This window comes from Abramis brama (assembly GCF_963993115.1).
Source record: "Abramis brama genome assembly, chromosome: 10".
NCBI lineage: Eukaryota > Metazoa > Chordata > Actinopteri > Cypriniformes > Leuciscidae > Abramis > Abramis brama.
The window spans coordinates 29,197,646-29,217,914 of record NC_139972.1 but is presented as its reverse complement, the minus strand read 5'-3'; the positions used below and the strand labels follow the sequence as shown (position 1 = coordinate 29,217,914).

At 39.4% G+C, this 20,269-nt stretch overlaps 1 protein-coding gene across 1 annotated transcript; it reads right to left on the bottom strand.

The window, feature by feature from the left end:
• Positions 1-12: 12 nt before the first annotated feature.
• Positions 13-19,806, bottom strand: LOC311090989 (uncharacterized protein). The gene is made up of 21 exons (XM_084126671.1): positions 19,633-19,806; positions 10,807-10,857; positions 9,934-10,314; positions 8,492-8,779; positions 8,121-8,414; positions 6,330-6,710; positions 5,655-5,942; positions 5,263-5,556; positions 4,130-4,165; positions 3,672-4,013; positions 3,278-3,574; positions 3,002-3,119; positions 2,038-2,085; positions 1,911-1,937; positions 1,765-1,827; positions 1,650-1,694; positions 1,503-1,529; positions 1,363-1,407; positions 1,068-1,136; positions 580-598; positions 13-471 (listed from the first exon to the last, which is right to left on the bottom strand). Exons 2-21 carry the CDS (start codon positions 10,841-10,843, stop codon positions 457-459), a joined length of 3,114 nt encoding a protein of 1,037 aa, XP_083982797.1. The 5' UTR covers positions 10,844-10,857; positions 19,633-19,806; the 3' UTR covers positions 13-456.
• Between the last annotated feature and the right edge of the window lie 463 nt (positions 19,807-20,269).

The window sequence follows — 20,269 nt, the reverse complement described above, 5'->3', positions numbered from 1 at the left end:
TGAACACTGAAGCCAAACGTATATTTCTTTATTTTAAAGACAGGTAATACAAGCATAAGTTTCACGCAAAAAAACAAAAACAAAAAAATGGTTGTGATAAAAAATATATTTTGTGTTCCAGAATTTTTTTTTTTTTCGTAATAAAAACTACATTACGACTACAGACTCAAAAAAAGACTTTGTATTTATGTACTTGCGTTTCTAAAGTTGAACACTCTGAAGCATAAGATCATAATATATATATATATATATATATATATATATATATATATATATATATATATATATATATATATATATTTTTTTTTTTTAATCCAGTTTGCGTTGTCATTTATAATACAATGTTGAACAGAGGGACAGGACAGGGAAATGATGTGATCAGGACTCGAACTCCAAACAGCCCTGATAATGTTTTATTTTCATCAGACATTTCCATATAGGTTGGTGCAAGCAGCATTATAAATCATAACCCTTAAAGGAAAATTTAAAGAGACAGAGAGGTCTTTTATTTGAAATCACATCAAATGGAATGTTTTCAATGCTTTAAGAGAGGAAATGAAGTGATAAATGTATACTCACACGGTAGGATTTTGGCTCACTGAGATGCATGAAAAAAAAAAAAAGATTTAAAAAACAAATCACAGAAATGTTTGCATTCATCATAACAACTGTTAACCTAATGATAAAAACTAACTATAATTGACTGTTTGTTTGTTTGTTTGTTCATTATTTATTTAAATCATCTGTCATATGACAAAGGAGAGGGACACATACAGTGCTTCTGAAATATAATACGTTGCTATTGAAAGAAATATTCACAATAAAACAGCAGCTATCACAAATTCTACAATTCGTTTTTTCATTATAACAAACAATGTTAAAGAACCAAACTCAGGAATCTTGAAGTGGCATGGGGACTTTTGACACTTTTATTATAACTTTAATAATGACATTTCATAGTATTCAATCATGCTCAATCATGCATTCAACAGTATTATTTTATGTGTATGGTGAATATAATGAATTTAGACCTTGAGGGACTGATATGTGGTTCAAGTGCACTGTACCTCTTTGGTGATGGAATATGAGGTTTGGAGAAAGGCTTGTTTCCTGACACAGTACATGTGTTGTTTGCCCTGTGAAGAGAGAAGGTTCATCAGTGATGCTGCTTTGGTTATTTGTATAGAGAGTGAATTGTATTAAAATAATTCAAATTTTTGTTAAAATATTTTTTCATATAAATACATTTTAATATGAATTGCTCTTTTTAATATACAAATACATGTTTGGGGTTTTTATTTAAATGTATACTTTAAAATCTAAAATGTATAGAAACTTTTTTTTTAAGAATAAAAAACTAACTTATATTCTGCTCTCAGATTTGCATTGTTTCTGGGTGATTGGTGTCTAAAACAGAAAACAAAGTTATCAAATTGGAAGGTTTTATTATTTAAAAATGAAAGCATGATACAAAATGAACAGAAAATGTAAATATTGATTACCTAGAAAATCGGCTCCAGATGCTCCGTCTGTTGAGAGATGTGACATTTAAATAGTCAAGTGATGTTTAAATAGTATGATTACAAACATAATTTGTGCATAGTTTATGCTTAATTACTTGTAATATTATAATTATATTTTCAACCTGCCTTTGTTCAGGCTTCGGTGGTCTTTCAGGAGCATTTCCAGTGTGCCTGTAGATTGCACAAGTTTAGTGCATTGGACACAAATAACTTTTTTTTAACCTTTTTATGTTGTACTTGCCTGATATCACCCCTGTTTCCCCTGTTAGTCCAAGCTGCTCTACCATCATGCATATTGAAACGACTGAAAAAAAATAATTAGTCTCAGGAACAAATACAAAAACACAAATGTAAAATATCACAACCATCAATAAAGAAAACTCCAACCTTGAGAATCTGTTCCAAACTGATCTCCTGCATCAGAGAATATGGTTAGAATAATCACTTTAATTATCCAATTAAAGGTTTTAACATGAGTCAGTGAAATTTGATGAAATAAACATGTCACACATACCTATGTTCAGACTGCGTTTGTAACCCTTGCATATCTTGACAAGGTTGTCTACAATCAATAATGACAATGTAAAATGAGACATTGACAACGCTGACTGATAAAAACAGATTTATTATTTAAATTTACTAAGCATGTCCTAATGAATCCAAAGACACATTTTTTTGTTATTAAAGAGTTTTATGATTTTAGGCCCAGTTTTCAAACGTTTTAAGTGAAAAAAGCAATTCTTAAAGTCCCCCCGTAGTCAATAATTGTAGCCTATCCCTTAAAAAAAAAAAAAAAATCTTTGATCACCAAAATTACATATTTAAACTTTTTCATATTTACATATTAAAAAAAATTATTCATACCTTAAAATAGCTTGAATGTAACTCTACACCCTTGCCTCATTTAGTATATCGCGATCTATGAATATGCAAATTAGCCCCACCTCCACTCACTCACACAAGCTCAGAGATCCACGTTGACGATCACACATTGACATTATTGGTTACAAAGTAGTTTGTGACGTCAGAAACAACAGCGATTTCAAAGTGCGACTGTCTTTGGTTCACTGGAGTTTTAAGGAGAAAATACTCAGCAATGTTGTTGACTTATGAATTTACACATGGTTTGTCTTAAAGCATATAAAAAAAAAAAAAACACTGCGTAGACACATAAACAACATTACAAGCTTGATTTTCACCACAGGAAGACTTTAAGGTTTATTGACCAGTAGGCGGTGCTGTGTCCATACTGCTTAAAGTAGCTTCAAGGATGGTGATGACATACCAAGTGCACTTAGGACGTGTCCGAATCCATTTTTGCTAGTTTAACGACTGTAAAAATGTTTTTTTATTTATTTTATTTTATTATTTTTTTTAAAGATTTTTAAGATACAGCCTCACTTTCTGTTTGGCATCTAGTTTGAGTTAGAGACATCAAATGTAAATACAGAAATTCTGAAGGATGAGAAAACAGTTACCTGTGCCGTCTCTTGTAAATGCACACTCCAGCAAGTACACAAATGAGGAGGAACACCAGTGATGGAGCAATGGCATAAAGCCCGAAAGTCTCCCATTTATTCTCTTTAACTTCAATTTCTAAAAGGAAAGTCACATCTCTCACACATCATGAAGTAGTTTCTTTTTGAAAAGTGATATTCAAATATTGACCAATGCATAAGCCGATCTCATTAACATGTATACAATCAGAGATCCTCCAAAATATCTTGGATGTAACTGTATCAGTCGATACTCACTCTTAACACTCAGGATGGCAGTATGACTCTGTGTTTTACCACCCCAAAAGCTGGCACTGCAGACAATTTCATCTTTCTCTTCATATCCAGTTGGAATGAAGGTCACATCGGACACTGTTTCCCAGACGCCTCCACCCATGTGATTGTGGCTGATAGTTTCTCGGGCTGTTGGGACGCTCCAGCTGATTTTGGGAGGGTGAGAGGGGCATGTGTGGTTGACTGAGCATTTGACGGTGACGCGTGTCCCGGGATCGATGTCTTCAGGGAGGGATGACATCACAGGTTTGTCAGGAGAAGCTTTTTAACAAGAAACACAAATATGTTATATTATTAGATGTGATGCATCTTTAAAAGCATTTTTATAACCAGTAAATGAGTGGTTATATTTCCTCACCCCGCATTATAATGAACACACAGCTGTTGTTGAAACCATATTTCTCATTTTCTTTTTCTGCTCTGAAGCAGAATGGCCCATTGTCATGAGTTTGTACTTTATCCATCTCCACAGTACAGTTCTGTTCATCCGGATTTCCCAGGAGCCTTGTGCGGCCTTTGAAGTTGTCTAAGACGTCATGTGAGTCAGTGTGGAACATATAGCCCCCTTTTTTGGTGACCCAAAGACCGCGAAGTCGAGTGACATATTCTTCTTCCATCTTGAAACTGCACGGTATTACCACACAGGAACGAGTCAACGCTGTGATCTTGGGCATCACATCTGCCTCATATTGGAAATGAGCTTAAATGACATATGATACCATATAATAGATTAATCAGTATTATTAGAAAACCAAAATATGATGCAGTGCAATACTATAAATAGGAGAGTAGCTACATAAGGGGAAAAACACATACTTTCATTCAGGATTGGATCCACTGGTTTCTGATACTCTGTAAGAGAATCAAGGGTAAACAATTATGTTTGGTTTTAGCGTTAGTGAAGTTTCACATTTGAGCCTTAGGATTGAAATCTAATTTACGCAATTATGTGAATTGCAGTAACAAGGCTCAATATTAACGTTGTTGGGTAATTTAAATAGTTTGACAAGTGTCTTTAAGAGAAGACCATTTGCAGTTCATTAGAATGAAATGCATACTTGCATTGCATTTTGATTTGCAGTCATACACATTTCAAAATGAAATGCACCACAAATGTGATTTTACACATTTTTCCATGTTCACATTACCAATTACCAGTTAAGTTAACAATTCAGTAAACCAATAAATGCAAGAAAGAAGATTAACCAAAATTTAATATGCAGACATCAGATTTTGAATGGTGAATGCTTTCATTCAGTTAGGCAGTGGAGTTTGAGGAGATTGAGGAGATCGAGGAGAAGTTTATGTGGGAGGAGACTGGCCAGCAAGGAGTTTCAGGTGCGGGTGGCTAGCTATATGACCAAGAAAGCATAAATAGTTGTTGCAGCAACAGATAGTGAGATGGCATGTTTCTGAAGTTGTGCTTGACGCTCAGCCTCTTTACCCTTGTCCTTTCATACAGGTATGTGGAGTTATTAGCTGTGTGGTTTGTTTTAGAAGGTTGGCACTGTAATGGTGATTAAAGGTTACTTCTTGTTTGCAGTGTATTCTGTGTTTGCAGTGTATTCTGTGGGGTTTTTCTTTTGCTTTCTTCTTCTGTCTCTTACAGGTGGTACATAAGATCAGGCCCGACCCTTCTTTCAGTCTTGAGGAGAGCTATTACCTACTTCTGTGGATTTTATTACTGACACATGTTTTAATGAGTGTTTTAATCTTTGATGTATGTGAACATTGTGATATTTGACAAACTAAGTTTACTGCTTAGAATCAAGTATTGTGATTTGTAGAGGGCTCCTCCTGCCTGAAATAAGGAGGTGGTGTAGTCAGCTCATATTTCTTAACACTACATTTTCAAACAAAAATAGAAATTTATTGAAAAATTCTAACCAAAATAGATGGGATTCCACTAAAATAAGGAGACACATAGAGGAGACTAACATATTACTCACGTTGTACACGTAAAACAACATAGGCTTCAGTGTTTCCTCCAGAAAATTTTGCAGTGCAAATCAGTTTCTTCCCATGGTCTTCTTTTGCACCCAGAAAGGTTATGTTGGAATAGGTGACCCGATCTAAACCAGAGAGTGTTTTGCTCCCCGTTAAAACTGGCATGTTCTCATAGTTCCATGTGATGGTTGGAGTCTCTTCCTGGCAGGAGTGATAGACCAAACAATTGAAGTTCTTTGCGACGCCCTCTGTGACATCTGCCAGTTCAGGCTCAATCGTTATTTTATCATGAACACCTGGAATTTAAGTAAAATCGTGAAATGGGTCCAAATGTGAAATTTAAAATGAAATTATTGCTAATAGCACAAAATATATTTATATTTTTTTCGCTTACATTGTGCACTTTTGACCTCTGTAGCTGTCACTGTTTTAACACCATGATGTGTTACAGAACATTTAATAGTCAAGCGTTCTGCTTTTACGACACCTGTGCGTGTCAGGATGATTTTCCACAGGCCGTCTTTAATCTCCTCCTCCTTTATTTGGTCAGTTCCTTCAGTACCGCTCAGAATGATGTCTGGTTTGCTGTATGGACACGTGTGGAAAGTCGAACATGTTACTGTGATGGTGCCACCCGTCCTTTCACCTCCATAAATACTGATGCTGGGCTGTTGCGGACTTGCTATAATTGACAGAAACATTATAAATAATACATCATACACTTGAAAATGTCTGAATTTCTTTGCATTAGAAACAACAAAACATTTGCAAATGATGCTAGAACTTTTCTCAAAAATAACTTCCATTTTCTGAGCCACATTTTAAACTATTTTATGCCACTTGTTTTAGTATTTTGAAATATAATGCAAAGACAAAAAAGAAGAAGCTTTGGTGGCTAACTGTCTTGCCTTTAGTTTGAAATGTTAAATAAATAAATGGGTTAGAATAAAGTCATTTTGGGTATAGAATTTTATTGTGTCTATAGTTATTGACCACACAATATTTTACTACAGTTGGACAATCACAGATATTACAGTGAAATCATATTATTCCCAAAATATTTACATACCATCAACAAGGATTGTGGAGGTGACATCATAAAATTTATAGGTGTCCCATTTAACATTTTCAGGGTCAATCCTTGTGTATAGTGTATCTCCATGGTGGGACGGTTCCAGGATTTTGATCAGCAGACTGCAATTCCCACTTGTGTTTCCATATAAATCAGTTTTTCCTCTAAACTTCTCAATGACATCATCTGCATGCAAAGGATCGTAAACTAAAGGATGACCTTTAGAGACCCACTGAAACCACACAACTCTACGTGGGTCTTTGGGTGGATTTGATGTGTAAGAGAAAGAACATGGTATAACCAGACAGGAACCCTGGAGGCCGTGAATGTCTTTCGGCATTTTCACTTCCCATCCCAAATCTTTATACTGCATAATACCTGTGGGACAAAATTTGAAATATTAATGGCTGAGTAGTAGATTAAGCAACTTTTCAAACTTTTTCCACAAAAGTTCCCTTTACGATTTCCCATTTACAGGTTTATTTCAACCTGTAATTCAGAAGTAAGCTATTTTCTTTGAATGTGTGAGACTTCAAATTGATTAGCCGCTACATGCTAACCGACTGCCTTAAAAAAAAAAAAAAAAATCAAGTAAAGTGAAATAGGAATAGTATGTTGTACTGACACATGCTTAGTTCACTTACACAAGTGAGTTTGAATAACTAAAAAATAACTATAGAGAGTACCTGATCATTTATTTTAGATTTACTCTTGATTTAGTATAGCTACACAGAATTACTGACTCCCAGAGTGCATTGCGGCATGAATAATTTAAGCAATTGCTTTGTTTGACTATTTTTTGGCTTTATGTGCCTTTTTTTTTTTTTTGGTTGTTGTCTTGTGTCCGTAGTAGCACAACAAAGACAGCAAATACAATTGTTTTTGTTACAATTAATAAATGATAAAATTTAATTGTTACCATTGCTCTGTTTTGCATACTGAATGTTGATGTCTGCATGTGATTCAAGCAACGTTAATTGCAAGATATTGTTATAAGTACAGGGTGGATTATATTAACCCAAAGTTTGAGGTTTCTCAAGATGTTTTACAAGGTGTTTATGACATAAGAGTTGGGTAATCTTTTAAAAGCAACTTATTACTTATTTTCCTTTGAAGCCACAAATAACTGTGATGTCTAATATTACTGCGTCAATTGAAAGGGAATTATAGTAATATAAATGAATTTGCAAGGGTCCAACCAAAAGGAACACTAACCACCATTTTTTTTTATCAATTTATGAAGTCAACTAATGTGATGTTCCCTTTTCAGTTGTATTGACAATTCAACATTCAAGATGACTTTGGAAAATGAGAGAATGCAATTAAGAAGAAAGATAACTACAGAAGTGGATGAAATTAGGGAAAATTTTTAAGAATTGCCCCACCTCAAAAACTCTTTTTTACTTGGCAAAATGGTACTGAAACCAAATTAATCTCAACTTGGGGTTTCTGAGTAACAAAGGCATAGTATGTGAATAGTACACATTACTAGAATTTTACAATTAAGTTAAGTTAACCAAAAAATGTTTTGATTTTAGGTAAATAACTAGAATAATAACAAATGGCAGTAAACTGCTGTTTGTGCTTTAACCATTGTTTTTATTATATATATATATATATATATATATATATATATATATATATATATTAAATAATCTAACAACAGTTGTTATAATAAAATAATGTGTTCTGATTAACCACAGTTTAGTATACACACATTATAACAAGGCAGATTTCGAATGCTAAATATTCTATGGAAGTCATAAACTATGCTAACAAATTACTTACGCTGTACACGTAAAACAACAGAGGTTTCAGCGTTTCCTCCAGAAAATTTTGCAGTGCATATCAATTTCTTCCCATGATCGTCTTTTGAACCCAGAAAGGTTATGGTGGAATAGGTGACCCGATTTAAACCAGAGAGTGTGTTGCTCCCCGTTGAGATCTGCATGTTCTTATAGTTCCATGTGATGGTTGGAGTCTCTCTCTGGCAGGAGTGATAGACGGAACAAGTGAAGTTCTCTGCGACGCCCTCTGTGACATCTGCCAGTTCAGGCTCAATCTTTATTTTATCATGAACACCTGCAATTGAAGTAAAATTTTGTAATAGCTCCAACTGTGGCATTTCAAAAACACAGTTCATATTTGTGTTCACTCACATTTGGCTCTTTTGTCTGTTGTAGCTGTCACTGTTATGCCACCATAATATGTTACAGAACACCTAATAGTCAAGCGTTCTGCTTTTACGACACTTGTGCGTGTCAGAGTGATTTTCCACAGGCCGTCTTCAAAATGCTGATGGTCTCTTTTGTCAGATCCTTCTATACCGTTCAGAATGATGTCTGGTTTGCTGTATGGGCACGTGTGGAAAGTCGAACATATTACTGTGATGGTGTCACCCGTCCTGTCACCTCCATAAATATTGATGCTCGGCTGCTGTGGACTTTCTATAATTCACAGGAACATTAGAATTAGTACTGTCCTGACATTTCATCCTACCCTTAAGATTGTCCAGGGCTTACTGCACATGTGCACATCAATATTTAATATTTATTTTAAAAAATATCTGCATTGTTTAAGGGTAGGTTTAGGGAAGGGGTAGATATGGATGTTAATAAAGCCTCAAACCACATGAATATAAGATGCTGGTAGCACAATCTGATAAGTAGCATTTTTCACTGTCAAATTGCACTACCTTCTGTTTTAATGGGAGGTAGCAAAATCTGACAAGATAGGACAAATCAACAGAACAAGTACTTCACGTCACTTTCTTAACCATAAAGTGGCTCCATAGTATTTGGACACTTAAAAATATCTGAATTTAATTGCATTAAATCTGCAATCTGTAAATGAATGATTCCAGGGCTTAGTGAACTACCTTCACTTTTCACTCTTTAAATTATTGTTAACCAACTGATCTCAAGTCAGTTTCTCTCTGGTCGTATCAGCAGAATAAACTCAGTGTGGTTCATCATATCAGCATATGAACATATTTCACAATGCTTGACAATATTTGACAATGTTTTGACAATATTTTTAAAATGACAATACCATTTGAAGCAGTTTATTGTGTCTATAGTTATTGACCACATAATATTTCACTTTTTTAGACAATCACAGATATTACAGTGTATGCTGATGCTTATGTCTAGCTGTGTTTCTTTTCTGCCTCCCACTGGACATTCGATTCCCATTGTACATACACTTGATTTGCGTTATTGGTAACATGCCATGTTTTAGCGTATTAACATGCTAATTTCTCTTTTGTTTGTACATAATCTCATTTGAATATAATTTATTGATGTGTATTACTTAAAATAATGTTAAAAAGGAACTATGTACAAAATCAAACTGTAATATTAAACTGGAAATGTGTATGTAATTGTGAACATAACGTTCATACATCTTTTTTCTTCTTGTTTGTAGATTTACAAAAAAGAATTGAGAAGAAAATCACCAGTAAAGTCACTAAAGTTATGAAGACTGCTTTCTGGAGTTCTTTTCTGAAAATGTGTGCTATCTGTTAAGCCTTTGTTCAAGCTATGCAATTGGTCAGAACAGAATACAGTAAAAGAATATTATTCCAAGAATATTTACATACCGTCGACAAAGATAGTAGAGGTGACATCATAAAATGCATAGGTGCGCCATCCAACATTTTCAGGGTCAATCCATGCATATATTGTTTCTCCATGGTGGGAATAATCCAGGTTTGTGATCAGCAGACTGCAATCCCAACTTGATGTTCTATATAATTTGGTTTTCCATCTGAATTCCTCAATTACATCATATGGATACCATGGATCATAAACTAAAGGATAACCTTTAGAGGCCCACTGATACCACACAACTCTACTTGGGTTGTTGGGTGGATACGATGTGTAATAGAAAGAACATGGTATAACCAGACAGGAACCTTCGAGGCCATGAATTTCTTTTGGCATTTTTACTTCCCATGCTAAAGTATCAAACAGCAGAACACCTGTGGGACAACAGGTGACATTTGGAGAAAATTAATGGCTGAAACTTTTTAAAAATATATATCTTTTTGTTTTTATAAACATACAGTGTTTATGGCTTTCAATCACATAAGTAATAGAAAATATATATTAAATGTCAAAATGTCATTGTAGATCTATAATCATTTTAAATTTAAATTAAGTAATAGAAAATATATATTGAATGTCAAAAAGTCATTGTAGTTCTATAATCATTTTAATTTTAGGCTAAATTAATTTAAGAATTGTTAAGAATTCTAAAGCTCTACAAATGCATGGCATGACTTAATGATGTGCAACCTTTAGATCTAGTGAAATGACCAAGAAGCAGCATTAGAAATGGCTACAGAAATCTTCAGAAATTAATACAGAGAAGTCAGATAATTAAAAAATATATATGCGGTGACAGATTTTTATGATGTATATCAGTTGCACCTACTTTAGGAAGAAGAGAAACAAAACAATATATACTATACCTTGTAAAAGCAAATGAACAATCAGAGGTTTCATCATGGTCCAGGGTTTGCCTTTAGGTAAAATCAAAAACAGTTGTTGTGTTGTGTATACATTTTGGGTTAAGTTGTGATTCAGGGAGAAAAAGGTTATTTTCCTTATGTTAATTTTAATAGAGAAGTGATGTGATAATTTGGTATAAGTCATGCTGAAAACTGTCAGACTGTTGATCATTGTCTGTTGCTGTGAGATCGGGATGTTTATTTTGAAAATGAACCGAGGACTCGTATATAGTAGCAATATTACGCTGGTGTAGTGAAGAGATGAGTCCCACCTTAGGACCCCAGTAGTATGCCTGATATAAAGCTGTTTTTGCGATAACTTGTATAGCTAATGTGAGCCGTTTTAGCTTTATTGTAGCTTTATGCTTTGTAGCTATGTAGGCCTTCAGATAAATCAGCTGCTATTTACAAGATAAGATAAAAGCAGTTTCTAAAACATTTCCATAATGTTAGTCAATGTGTATATTTTTTTGGAAGTCCATCAAAGCGCATCCAGCCGTGATAAAAGTGCTCAAAACAGCTCTGGGGGGTTAATAAAGGCCTTCTGCAGTGAAGCGATGCGTTAGTGTAAGAAAAATATCCATATTTAAAACTTTATCTCTGTCCAGAAATTTTACTTAAAATGGCAACCCTTTGTGACATATTTTGAGAATCTCAAAGTATTGCCTGAAGTATGAGACTCCTTTATATTTTACAATTTACTTCTTCTCTGTTTCCTTTTTTATTTTTTCTATATATGTTTATTCAAATCAATGGGCAATCACCTTAATGTGGTGGGAAATGAATAGCCTGACTGACAGGGTTGGACAAATGTGTTGGGGGGTGTTACTAAACAGTGTTTTTTTTTGTGGGGGGGGGGGGGGGGGGGGTTGTATAAGGTTTTAGTTGTTTAAGATAAAATGAAACTGGAGAACTGTTTCACTTCCTGTAAAATGTAACTTCTTGATTCCCCAATAAAAAGATAAAAAAAATAATAAAAAAAAATAAAAAAAAATTATCGACTAAAATAACTAGCTTCCGGCAGACGGCCGTACGCAAGTCAACAATATACAATTTGCAAAGATGTAGAAAAGAGGAGGTGATGTTTACTAGATTACAATTTGGACACACAGGACTATACAAAATAGGTAAACATAGTACGGGCAAGTGTGCCTTTTGTGGGGTAATAGAAACCGTTGAACATGTAATATTAAAATGTAGGAAATACAATATAGAGAGAATTAAAATGATAAAGAACTTAAAAGGTAATACTAGGAAAAAAAAAAGAAGATACAATGGATATTAGGGAGAGGATTAAAAAAGGATATTAATCAAAGAATAGTAATGGAATATATAATAGAAACAGGGTTAAACAAACTAATTTGATAGGAAACACTGAACGTGACTGTGACAATAGTCCAGCAGTTTTCTGCCATCAAGAAATATATTTATTTGTATAGCGCTTTTCACAGTACACACAGCTTAACAGAAAGCTAGTACTTGAATTGTATTGGTAAGCAAACAAAAAATCATTAGAACAAGACATTTAATTTCACAATCTATAGCTTCTAGTACATAAAAACATACAAGTTAAAAGACATGAATGGTCTTTATAACGTAGATCAAACGTCTTATATAATAAAGTGATTTTGTCTGATTTGCAACCAGGCACTAAAGCGATTACCCATAAAACGTTCCCATAAAATCGGATTGCTTGGGTCCGAAGGTGGGACTCATCTCTTCACCACACCTGCGCCCTCACAGTTACTGGGGATTATGTGCGACGCTGACACGTTTGCTCCTGTCTCCTCATTTTTTCCTGTTTTTACAGTATGACTTTCACAACAACTAAACAATATATACACACAAGTCATGTGATTGTTATGTGTATGTTCATGATCAAGATATTTTATTTTGTGTATAAATGATCTGGTTTGTGAAGATATTGAATATGTGTAGATCATCCGCCATTTTGTGGACGCTGTGATGAGCTTGTTAAATGCATTTAATTTGCTCCAGTGAAACCAGTTACCAGGTTCTCTTACGAGAGTCCTCTCGTACTGCGTTTTTGTAAAAACGCTACGGGAAAAACTCTTTTTTCACGAAATACTGAAGCAAAAAATTATCCTTAATTTTCCATATATGTAAAGCGCGTTGCAGCAGTACACAGCTATGGCGAGACAGCTTGCTCGCTCATTGGCTGTTCTGCGGCAACTGCATAAGCCTATCGAGCGAGGCCTGAAGTGACGTCAGGCCAATGAGCTTCGCGCCCTCCTTGCTACTTCCCGCCGAGACGGGTGTGGCTAACCTCTATAAAAGGAGCTCGAAAAGGCTGATTCACTTGATTTTCATCTCTTCAGCGAAGCTCACGCATCGCTGGATCACGAGGAAGCACGCGTCGTCTGATGCAAGCACTTCAGCGGGACGAGCCCTCGAAGCCGCTGGCCAACGCCGCCTTCTACCGCCGTACCTGCTGCGCTTTCCGACGCCATATCCTTTCCATTCTATTGTTCTTGTGTGTGTGTGTGTGTGTGTTCGCTTTGCAACACTCACCCCTAAAAGAGCTGCGTCTTTTTCAAGATGCCTTCTCATGCAGCGTTCGCGCTCGCTGACGGCGAAACACCTTCACTCCGAGCCAATTGCCTACGGTGACTCTGAGGACTCGCCGGGCATCCTTTCCGAGGCTGCCATTCCTGGAAGCGGATGGCGGGATTAGTTTTTCTTTACGTTACAAGAAAAGCTACCCTGCCTCTGCACGCGTCATTCACCGGCGAAGGAGAAAAGAGTGTTCTTAGTCCCGCCGTTGGTCGGTCTGACCTCTTTTCTCTCACATTTCTCAGTTCCCTGTTCGGCGACTGGAAATATTATTGCCAGCAAACGCCGAAGAATACATGTTGACGCCGCTTTCAAAAGCCTGTATCCCCCTGTGGCTCAGTGGTGGAATTATAGGTTTTCCGCATGGGAGACCGGAGTTCGAATCCCGGTCTAGCGGCATATATATTTATGCCGCCAATGCTTCGCTCTGTCAGTCCCCTGAAGGCGACTGCAGAGATGCATTTTGCAGCCAGCGAGCGCGTAGTACCCGCTTGCCTGCAACCGAACACCGTTTCTACGGTTCCCGTGCGTCACTGGCGAAAGGAGAATGGAGTGTTTTCAGCCCCGCTGAAACTGGGCGATATCCACTCTTCTCACATTCTGGCATTTTTCAGGCGTCTGAAAATGTTAGTATTGCATGTTAGTATTGCACGCACACAACATAGTGAACGTGCCCACTGCCTAGTGCCCACAAACACTATGTTCTGCATGCCTTGTGGTTTCTGTAAAGATGAAACCTGTGTGCATTCACTCTGCTCAGGCAGACAGTGCACTCATTGCAGTAACTGTGCCCGCTCTCCCGCGCCCACACTTACTCACGGCCATTATATGTCCTACGGGACTCGCCCAGCCCTCCTTTGCTCGGTTAAACACCGCAGCGGGGTCGAGCGCAGGCATTCTGTCCGCTGTGATCAGCGCGCTTCCCCCTCGGTAGAACGCGCTTCATAAAAGAATTTAAATAAATAAAAATCCGGGCCGCGGCCAATGGTGCTTCAGGTGTAGAGCAGATGCCCACTGCCCAGTGCCCATCCCTACACACAAGCACAGCCCTACACTCAGGCCTCGCGCACATAAAATCGACTCAGGTCGATTGCGCTTCCAACATAGTAAAAGTGCCCACTTCCCAGTGCCCACGAACACTATGTCACACAGATCACAGGTTTTCTGTTGTCCCGGCCACGGCCGATGGTGCTATAAATGTAGCGTTGATGCCCACTGCCCAGTGCCCATCCCTACACACAAGCACAGCCCTACACTCAGGGCTCGCGCACATAAAATCGACTCAGGTCGATTGCGCTTCCAACATAGTAAAAGTGCCCACTTCCCAGTGCCCACGAACACTATGTCTCACAGATCACAGGCTCTCTGTAAAAACGGGACCTGTGCGCGCTCGCTCTGCTCAGGCAGGCAGCGCGTCCAAAGCAGTGAATGTGCCCGTTTCCCGCCCACATTTACTTGCAGACAGCATGAGTCCCACGAGACTTTCTCAGCCCTCCCTCACTCAGTTAAGCACTGTAGTAGGGTCGAGGACGAGCGTTCTGCCCGCTGTAATAAGCGCGCTCCCCGCCTCGAATGTCACAGGCGTAACGCCTATGTTATTGCGCCCCGAAGCACCTCTGTTGCATGGCGAACAGAGCGCGCTTCGCATCCAACCCTTAGCCAGCCATGCAGAGGCATGGGCAGCGCTTCCAGGGGTTTCGGACTGGGTGCTAGACATTATAAACAGAGGCTTCTCGCTACAGTTTTGTCGACGCCCTCCCCGCTTTACAGCGCGCGTCGAAACTACGGTGACTTTAGAAGTAGCACACCTACTTTGCGCTGAAATATCAAAACTGATGAGCAAAGGGGCGATAGAGCATGTATCCCAAGCTCAAAGCGAAGGGGGGCTATACAGCAGATACTTTCTGGTCCCCAAAAAGGACGGTGGTATCAGACCCATACTGGATCTAAGACGGCTGAACAGAGCATTAGTGAAACGCAGTTTCAAAATGCTCACGACCAGGAAAATCCTCGCGCATATTCGCCGAGGAGACTGGTTTATGTCGATAGATCTGAAGGACGCGTATTTTCAAATACAGATAGCGTCACATCACAGGCGATACTTGAGATTCGCCTTCGAGGGTCAGACATACCAGTATACAGTCCTGCCGTTCGGCTTGTCCCTGGCACCTCGTACATTTACGAAGTGCATGGACGCAGCGCTCGCCCCTCTCAGACTCAGAGGCATGCGAGTGCTGAACTATTTGGACGACTGGCTGATCCTAGCTCAATCACGATCACAGCTCGTGGAGCACAGAACCATTTTACTCGATCACCTCGAGAATCTTGGTATCACGGTCAATTGGACAAAGAGTTCGCTGAACCCCAGTCAAGCGATTTCGTTTCTGGGTACCATTCTGGACTCACAGTCTATGACAGCGCGGCTGTCGCCACAGCGCGTGCTGCACATTCAGCGCGCGGCGAGATCCTTCCGCTGCGGCGCGACTACCCCGCTCAGGAAGTTTCAAAGGATGCTGGGTCTCATGGCCTCAACATCGCCAGTTCTTCAGCTGGGCTTGCTCCGCATGCGCCCTCTGCAGTTCTGCGTGGAGCGTGGGTGTCCGGCCGGTTACGTCTCAAGGTCAATCAGAGCTGTGTGGCAGCCCTGATACCTTGGATGGCGGACGACTGGTACCGATCAGGTGTAAGCCTGGGGACTTCCTCGGGAGTGAGGATGGTGTCGACAGACGCATCCACCTCGGGATGGGGAGCGCTGCTCGAGGGCAGACCGTTCTTCGGCCTGTGGTCAGAACGAGAAAAGCTCCAACATATCAACTGCCTGGAAATGCTGGCAGTGCACAACGCGCTGACGCGTTTTTGTCCCCAAATCAAGGACCAACACGTCGTAGTCCGTTCGGACAACACGGCCGTGGTGTCCTACATAAATCGCCAGGGCGGTCTCAGATCCAGATCCCTGTACAGGCTGGCGAAACGCCTCCTAACATGGGCTCAGCACAATTTGCGCTCGCTGAGAGCAGTGCATGTGCCTGGGCTCCAGAATTTGGGCCCAGACAGACTGTCCAGGAACAACATTCCCCTGGGCGAATGGTCTCTACACCCACAAACAGTCCGGCTGTTGTGGGAGAGATTCGGCAGAGCGGAGGTGGACCTATTCGCGTCCCGCGAAAACGCTCATTGCCCCGTGTTCTTTTCCAAGAACGACAGCGCGCTGTCCGGGATGTGGCCGCACTGCCCGCTATACGCTTTTCCCCCCGTCTCCCTCCTGCCTCAGGTGTTAGAGCGGGTCAGGGAAACAAAATGCTCAGTACTGCTTGTAGCACCGTTCTGGAAGAACCAAGCATGGTTTCCAGTCCTGATGCAGTTAGCAGCCATCGCTCCATGGCCAGTGCCATTGAGGAAAGATCTCCTCTCGCAGGCCGGGGGCTCGATTTGGCACCCACACCCGGAGTTGTGGTCCCTTCATGTGTGGGCGCTCAACGGATATCCGTTGATCTCGCAGAGGGAGTGATGAATACCATCACTCAGGCTAGAGCACCGTCGACTAGGCGGCTTTATGCCTCGAAGTGGTCGGTTTTCTCCGGCTGGTGTACAGCTCGGGGCCTATCACCCCTCGATTGTGAGGTGACGGAGGTTCTCTCCTTCCTACAGGAGCTGTTGGATAAGGGCAGATCCCCTTCCACGCTCAAAGTTTATGTGGCGGCTATTGCAGCGTTCTCTGGAACAACGCTAGGTCAGTCACTAGGAAGGAACGATTTAGTCATCCGCTTCCTCAGGGGAGCTAGGAGGCTGAATCCTCCCAGACCTCCTTCAGTCCCTATGTGGGACCTTTCTACGGTTTTGGCGGCCATGAAAGGTGCCCCTTTCGAGCCTATCCAATCTAATAGCCTCAAACATTTGTCTTTTAAAACAGTGTTTTTGATGGCTCTCGCTTCGGTGAAGCGCATAGGCGACCTGCACGCGCTCTCCGTGAGCCCAGCGTGCTTAGAGTTTGGACCTAATGACTCTAAAGTCATACTCAAACCTAGGCATGGTTATGTGCCAAAATCCCTCAACACGCCGTTTCGGGCTCAGGTTATCTCCCTGTCTGCCCTGCCGGGATCAAGTGAGGAAGGGGACTCAAGTTTTCTTTGCCCCATTAGGGCTTTAAGAGCTTACGTGTCCCGCTCTGCTGTCTTCAGACAGACTGAGCAGCTCTTTGTCTCGTTCAGTGGACGTTCCAAGGGAATGGCTGTTTCGAAACAGAGCCTATCCAGATGGATAGTTGACGCCATAGCGCTGGCTTACACTGTCAAGGGCCTCCAGTGCCCGTTGGGCGTTAGAGCGCACTCCACGAGAGGCGTCGCCTCTTCGTGGGCTTGGTCTAACGGGATTTCCTTACAGGACATATGTATGGCGGCAGGCTGGGCCTCGCCGTCTACATTTATTAGGTTTTACAACCTAGAGGTTCCCGCCTTGCAGGCTAAGCTACTATCGGTGTAGTCGAATCAGCTGTCTAACTAGAACACTGAAATCGCATGCGCAGCGCGCTACCGACTGTTTTATGGGCAGAATTGTGTAAGACCCACATTTCCCACATTAGTTCAGGTTCCCCACCCTGTCTATGTGATGTCATATTCGCGTCTGCGGACGCGGCCATATAAGGACGGAGGGATTCCCCTTTTGTCTCTAGACTCTCTCTGTGAGGTCATGTTTTGCGTCTGCGGACGCTACAATATAGGGAATTAAGGTCCCCCCCCCTTTATTCCCAGACTCTCTGTGAGTCTATCTGGTGATTATGCACTGTATACCTGGGTTAGCTTCCAGTGATCGGTGTTTTATCCCAGCACGCACGGCGTTTTACAAGGGGTTCCCGTAGCGTTTTTACAAAAACGCAGTACGAGAGGACTCTCGTAAGAGAACGTACTCGGTTACTAACGTAACCTCGGTTCTCTCTAGAAGAGGGAACGAGTACTGCGTTCTCTGCCGTGCGTACGGTTCACTCTGGTTCGCTTCGGCGATGAAAATGAAGTGAATCAGCCTTTTCGAGCTCCTTTTATAGAGGTTAGCCACCCGTCTCGGCGGGAAGTGGCAAGGAGGGCGCGAAGCGCCCTCATTGGCCTGACGTCACTTCAGGCCTCGCTCGATAGGCTTATGCAGTTGCCGCAGAACAGCCAATGAGCGAGCAAGCTGTCTCGCCATAGCTGTGTACTGCTGCAACGCGCTTTACATATATGGAAAATGAAGGATAATTTTTTGCTTCAGTATTTCGTGAAAAAAGAGTTTTTCCCGTAGCGTTTTTACAAAAACGCAGTACTCGTTCCCTCTTCTAGAGAGAACCGAGGTTACGTTAGTAACCGAGTACGTTATATCGCTCATTTTTAGTTTACTTTTATTAAATTTGTATTTGGTTCATTAGGGTTCATGAATGTATAAATATCAATGCATTTCTCCAGCCAAATGTTTCAAACAGGCATTCTAGTGCAAACAAATGTAATGCTGTTCCAGGCCTATAGCTATTTCCTGCCAATGCAGAGGGAAAAATTAAAGTTAACGTGATGGCAGTAATGATTTTAATCCCAGACTCAGTAACTAGAATGTTAAAAATGTATGGTTTACATACATTTCTCAGGTTCATAGGCCTTACATGTTCAGTCATTTGTGATGATTTTATTTGCATAACATACATTTTGACTCGTCTGAGAAGATTTAAAGGAGCGTTGTGAAAAGCTTGAATGTATAAGTTTCTGTGAAAAAAAGAGGAAAAACGTTGTTTTGATAATAGAGAAAACGTGTGCAATAATTTGAAAACAATGTGAAAAAAACTTGAATAAACAGTTGCTGGGGATTATGTGCAACACTGACACGTTTGCTCCTGTCTCCTCAATTTTTCCTGTTTTTAAAGAGACATTTTAATTTGTCAACAACATGGCCTTCTGTACTGACCCTGCAACATTTTACATGTAAAAAAAAAAAAAAACATTTCAAAATAAAAGTGAAGACAATTTTCAATAATGGAAATGTCACAAGGCACTAAACATTATTATTATTATTATTTTGTTATTTTTGAATCCTATATCAATGTAGTTTTGACAATAAAATCAAGAAAAGAGTGGACAAAAATGTATGCAAACTGAAACCTAAAATCTTTTGTTAAATAGAATGCATACTAAAATCACTTTGTAATGTTAAATCAGATGTAATAGGCTATAACCTTTTCTTTTTTTTCATTCTTACCTTCTTAATGCAGTCTCATTTGCAAATAAGTCGATTGAATAAAAAAATAAAAATGCCTTCTCCAAAATGTGAAAAACGAATGAGCAAAAGACAAAACTGTTTGGTTATGTAAGAAAGACTCTATGAGAGGAAGTGTGAAACATACCCTCAACTCTTATTAAAGCAAGTCTGTTTTGCTTAACTGGGTCAAGGAGTTTGCAGCATCTTGTCTTGAAATAATTTGATTATGCGCCCGATAAGCATGAAGAACCCTACACTGAAAAAAAAAAGTCAAATTTACTTAATTTTTCTTTGGCAAGTTTTTGCATGAATATTTAATCTAAGTAAATTTCACACGCATATTTTTTAAGTAAATTTCAGATATGGAATTAAGTAAACTCTACTTAACTAAGTTAAGTTAAAGTAACAAAGAAAATAAGTAATATTAATGAGTAATATCTATTTAGTTGAAGTTTCCTTTGCAATATATTTCACTCAAACAATATACTATTGAATAAAACCACACTGTTAAAGTACATGCTTTACTTAGAAATATCTAAGTAATTAATACAATAGATATTGTGTGAGGCACCATATCTACATATCAGAAGTTATGTCATGTGAACGCAGAGACCTCAATACTTGGTAGACAATACAC

What these genes read in the sequence shown, in the direction of transcription:
- LOC311090989 (XM_084126671.1), bottom strand. Translation starts at nt 10,843, where the DNA reads ATGATGAAACCTCTGATTGTTCATTTGCTTTTACAAG. An exon ending in GGAAACAGGGGTGATATCAG is followed by an intron (nt 1,695 to 1,764) that starts GCAAGTACAACA and finishes TGCAATCTACAG; the next exon opens with GCACACTGGAAATGCTCCTG. An exon ending in CCACCGAAGCCTGAACAAAG is followed by an intron (nt 1,530 to 1,649) that starts GCAGGTTGAAAA and finishes ATCTCTCAACAG; the next exon opens with ACGGAGCATCTGGAGCCGAT.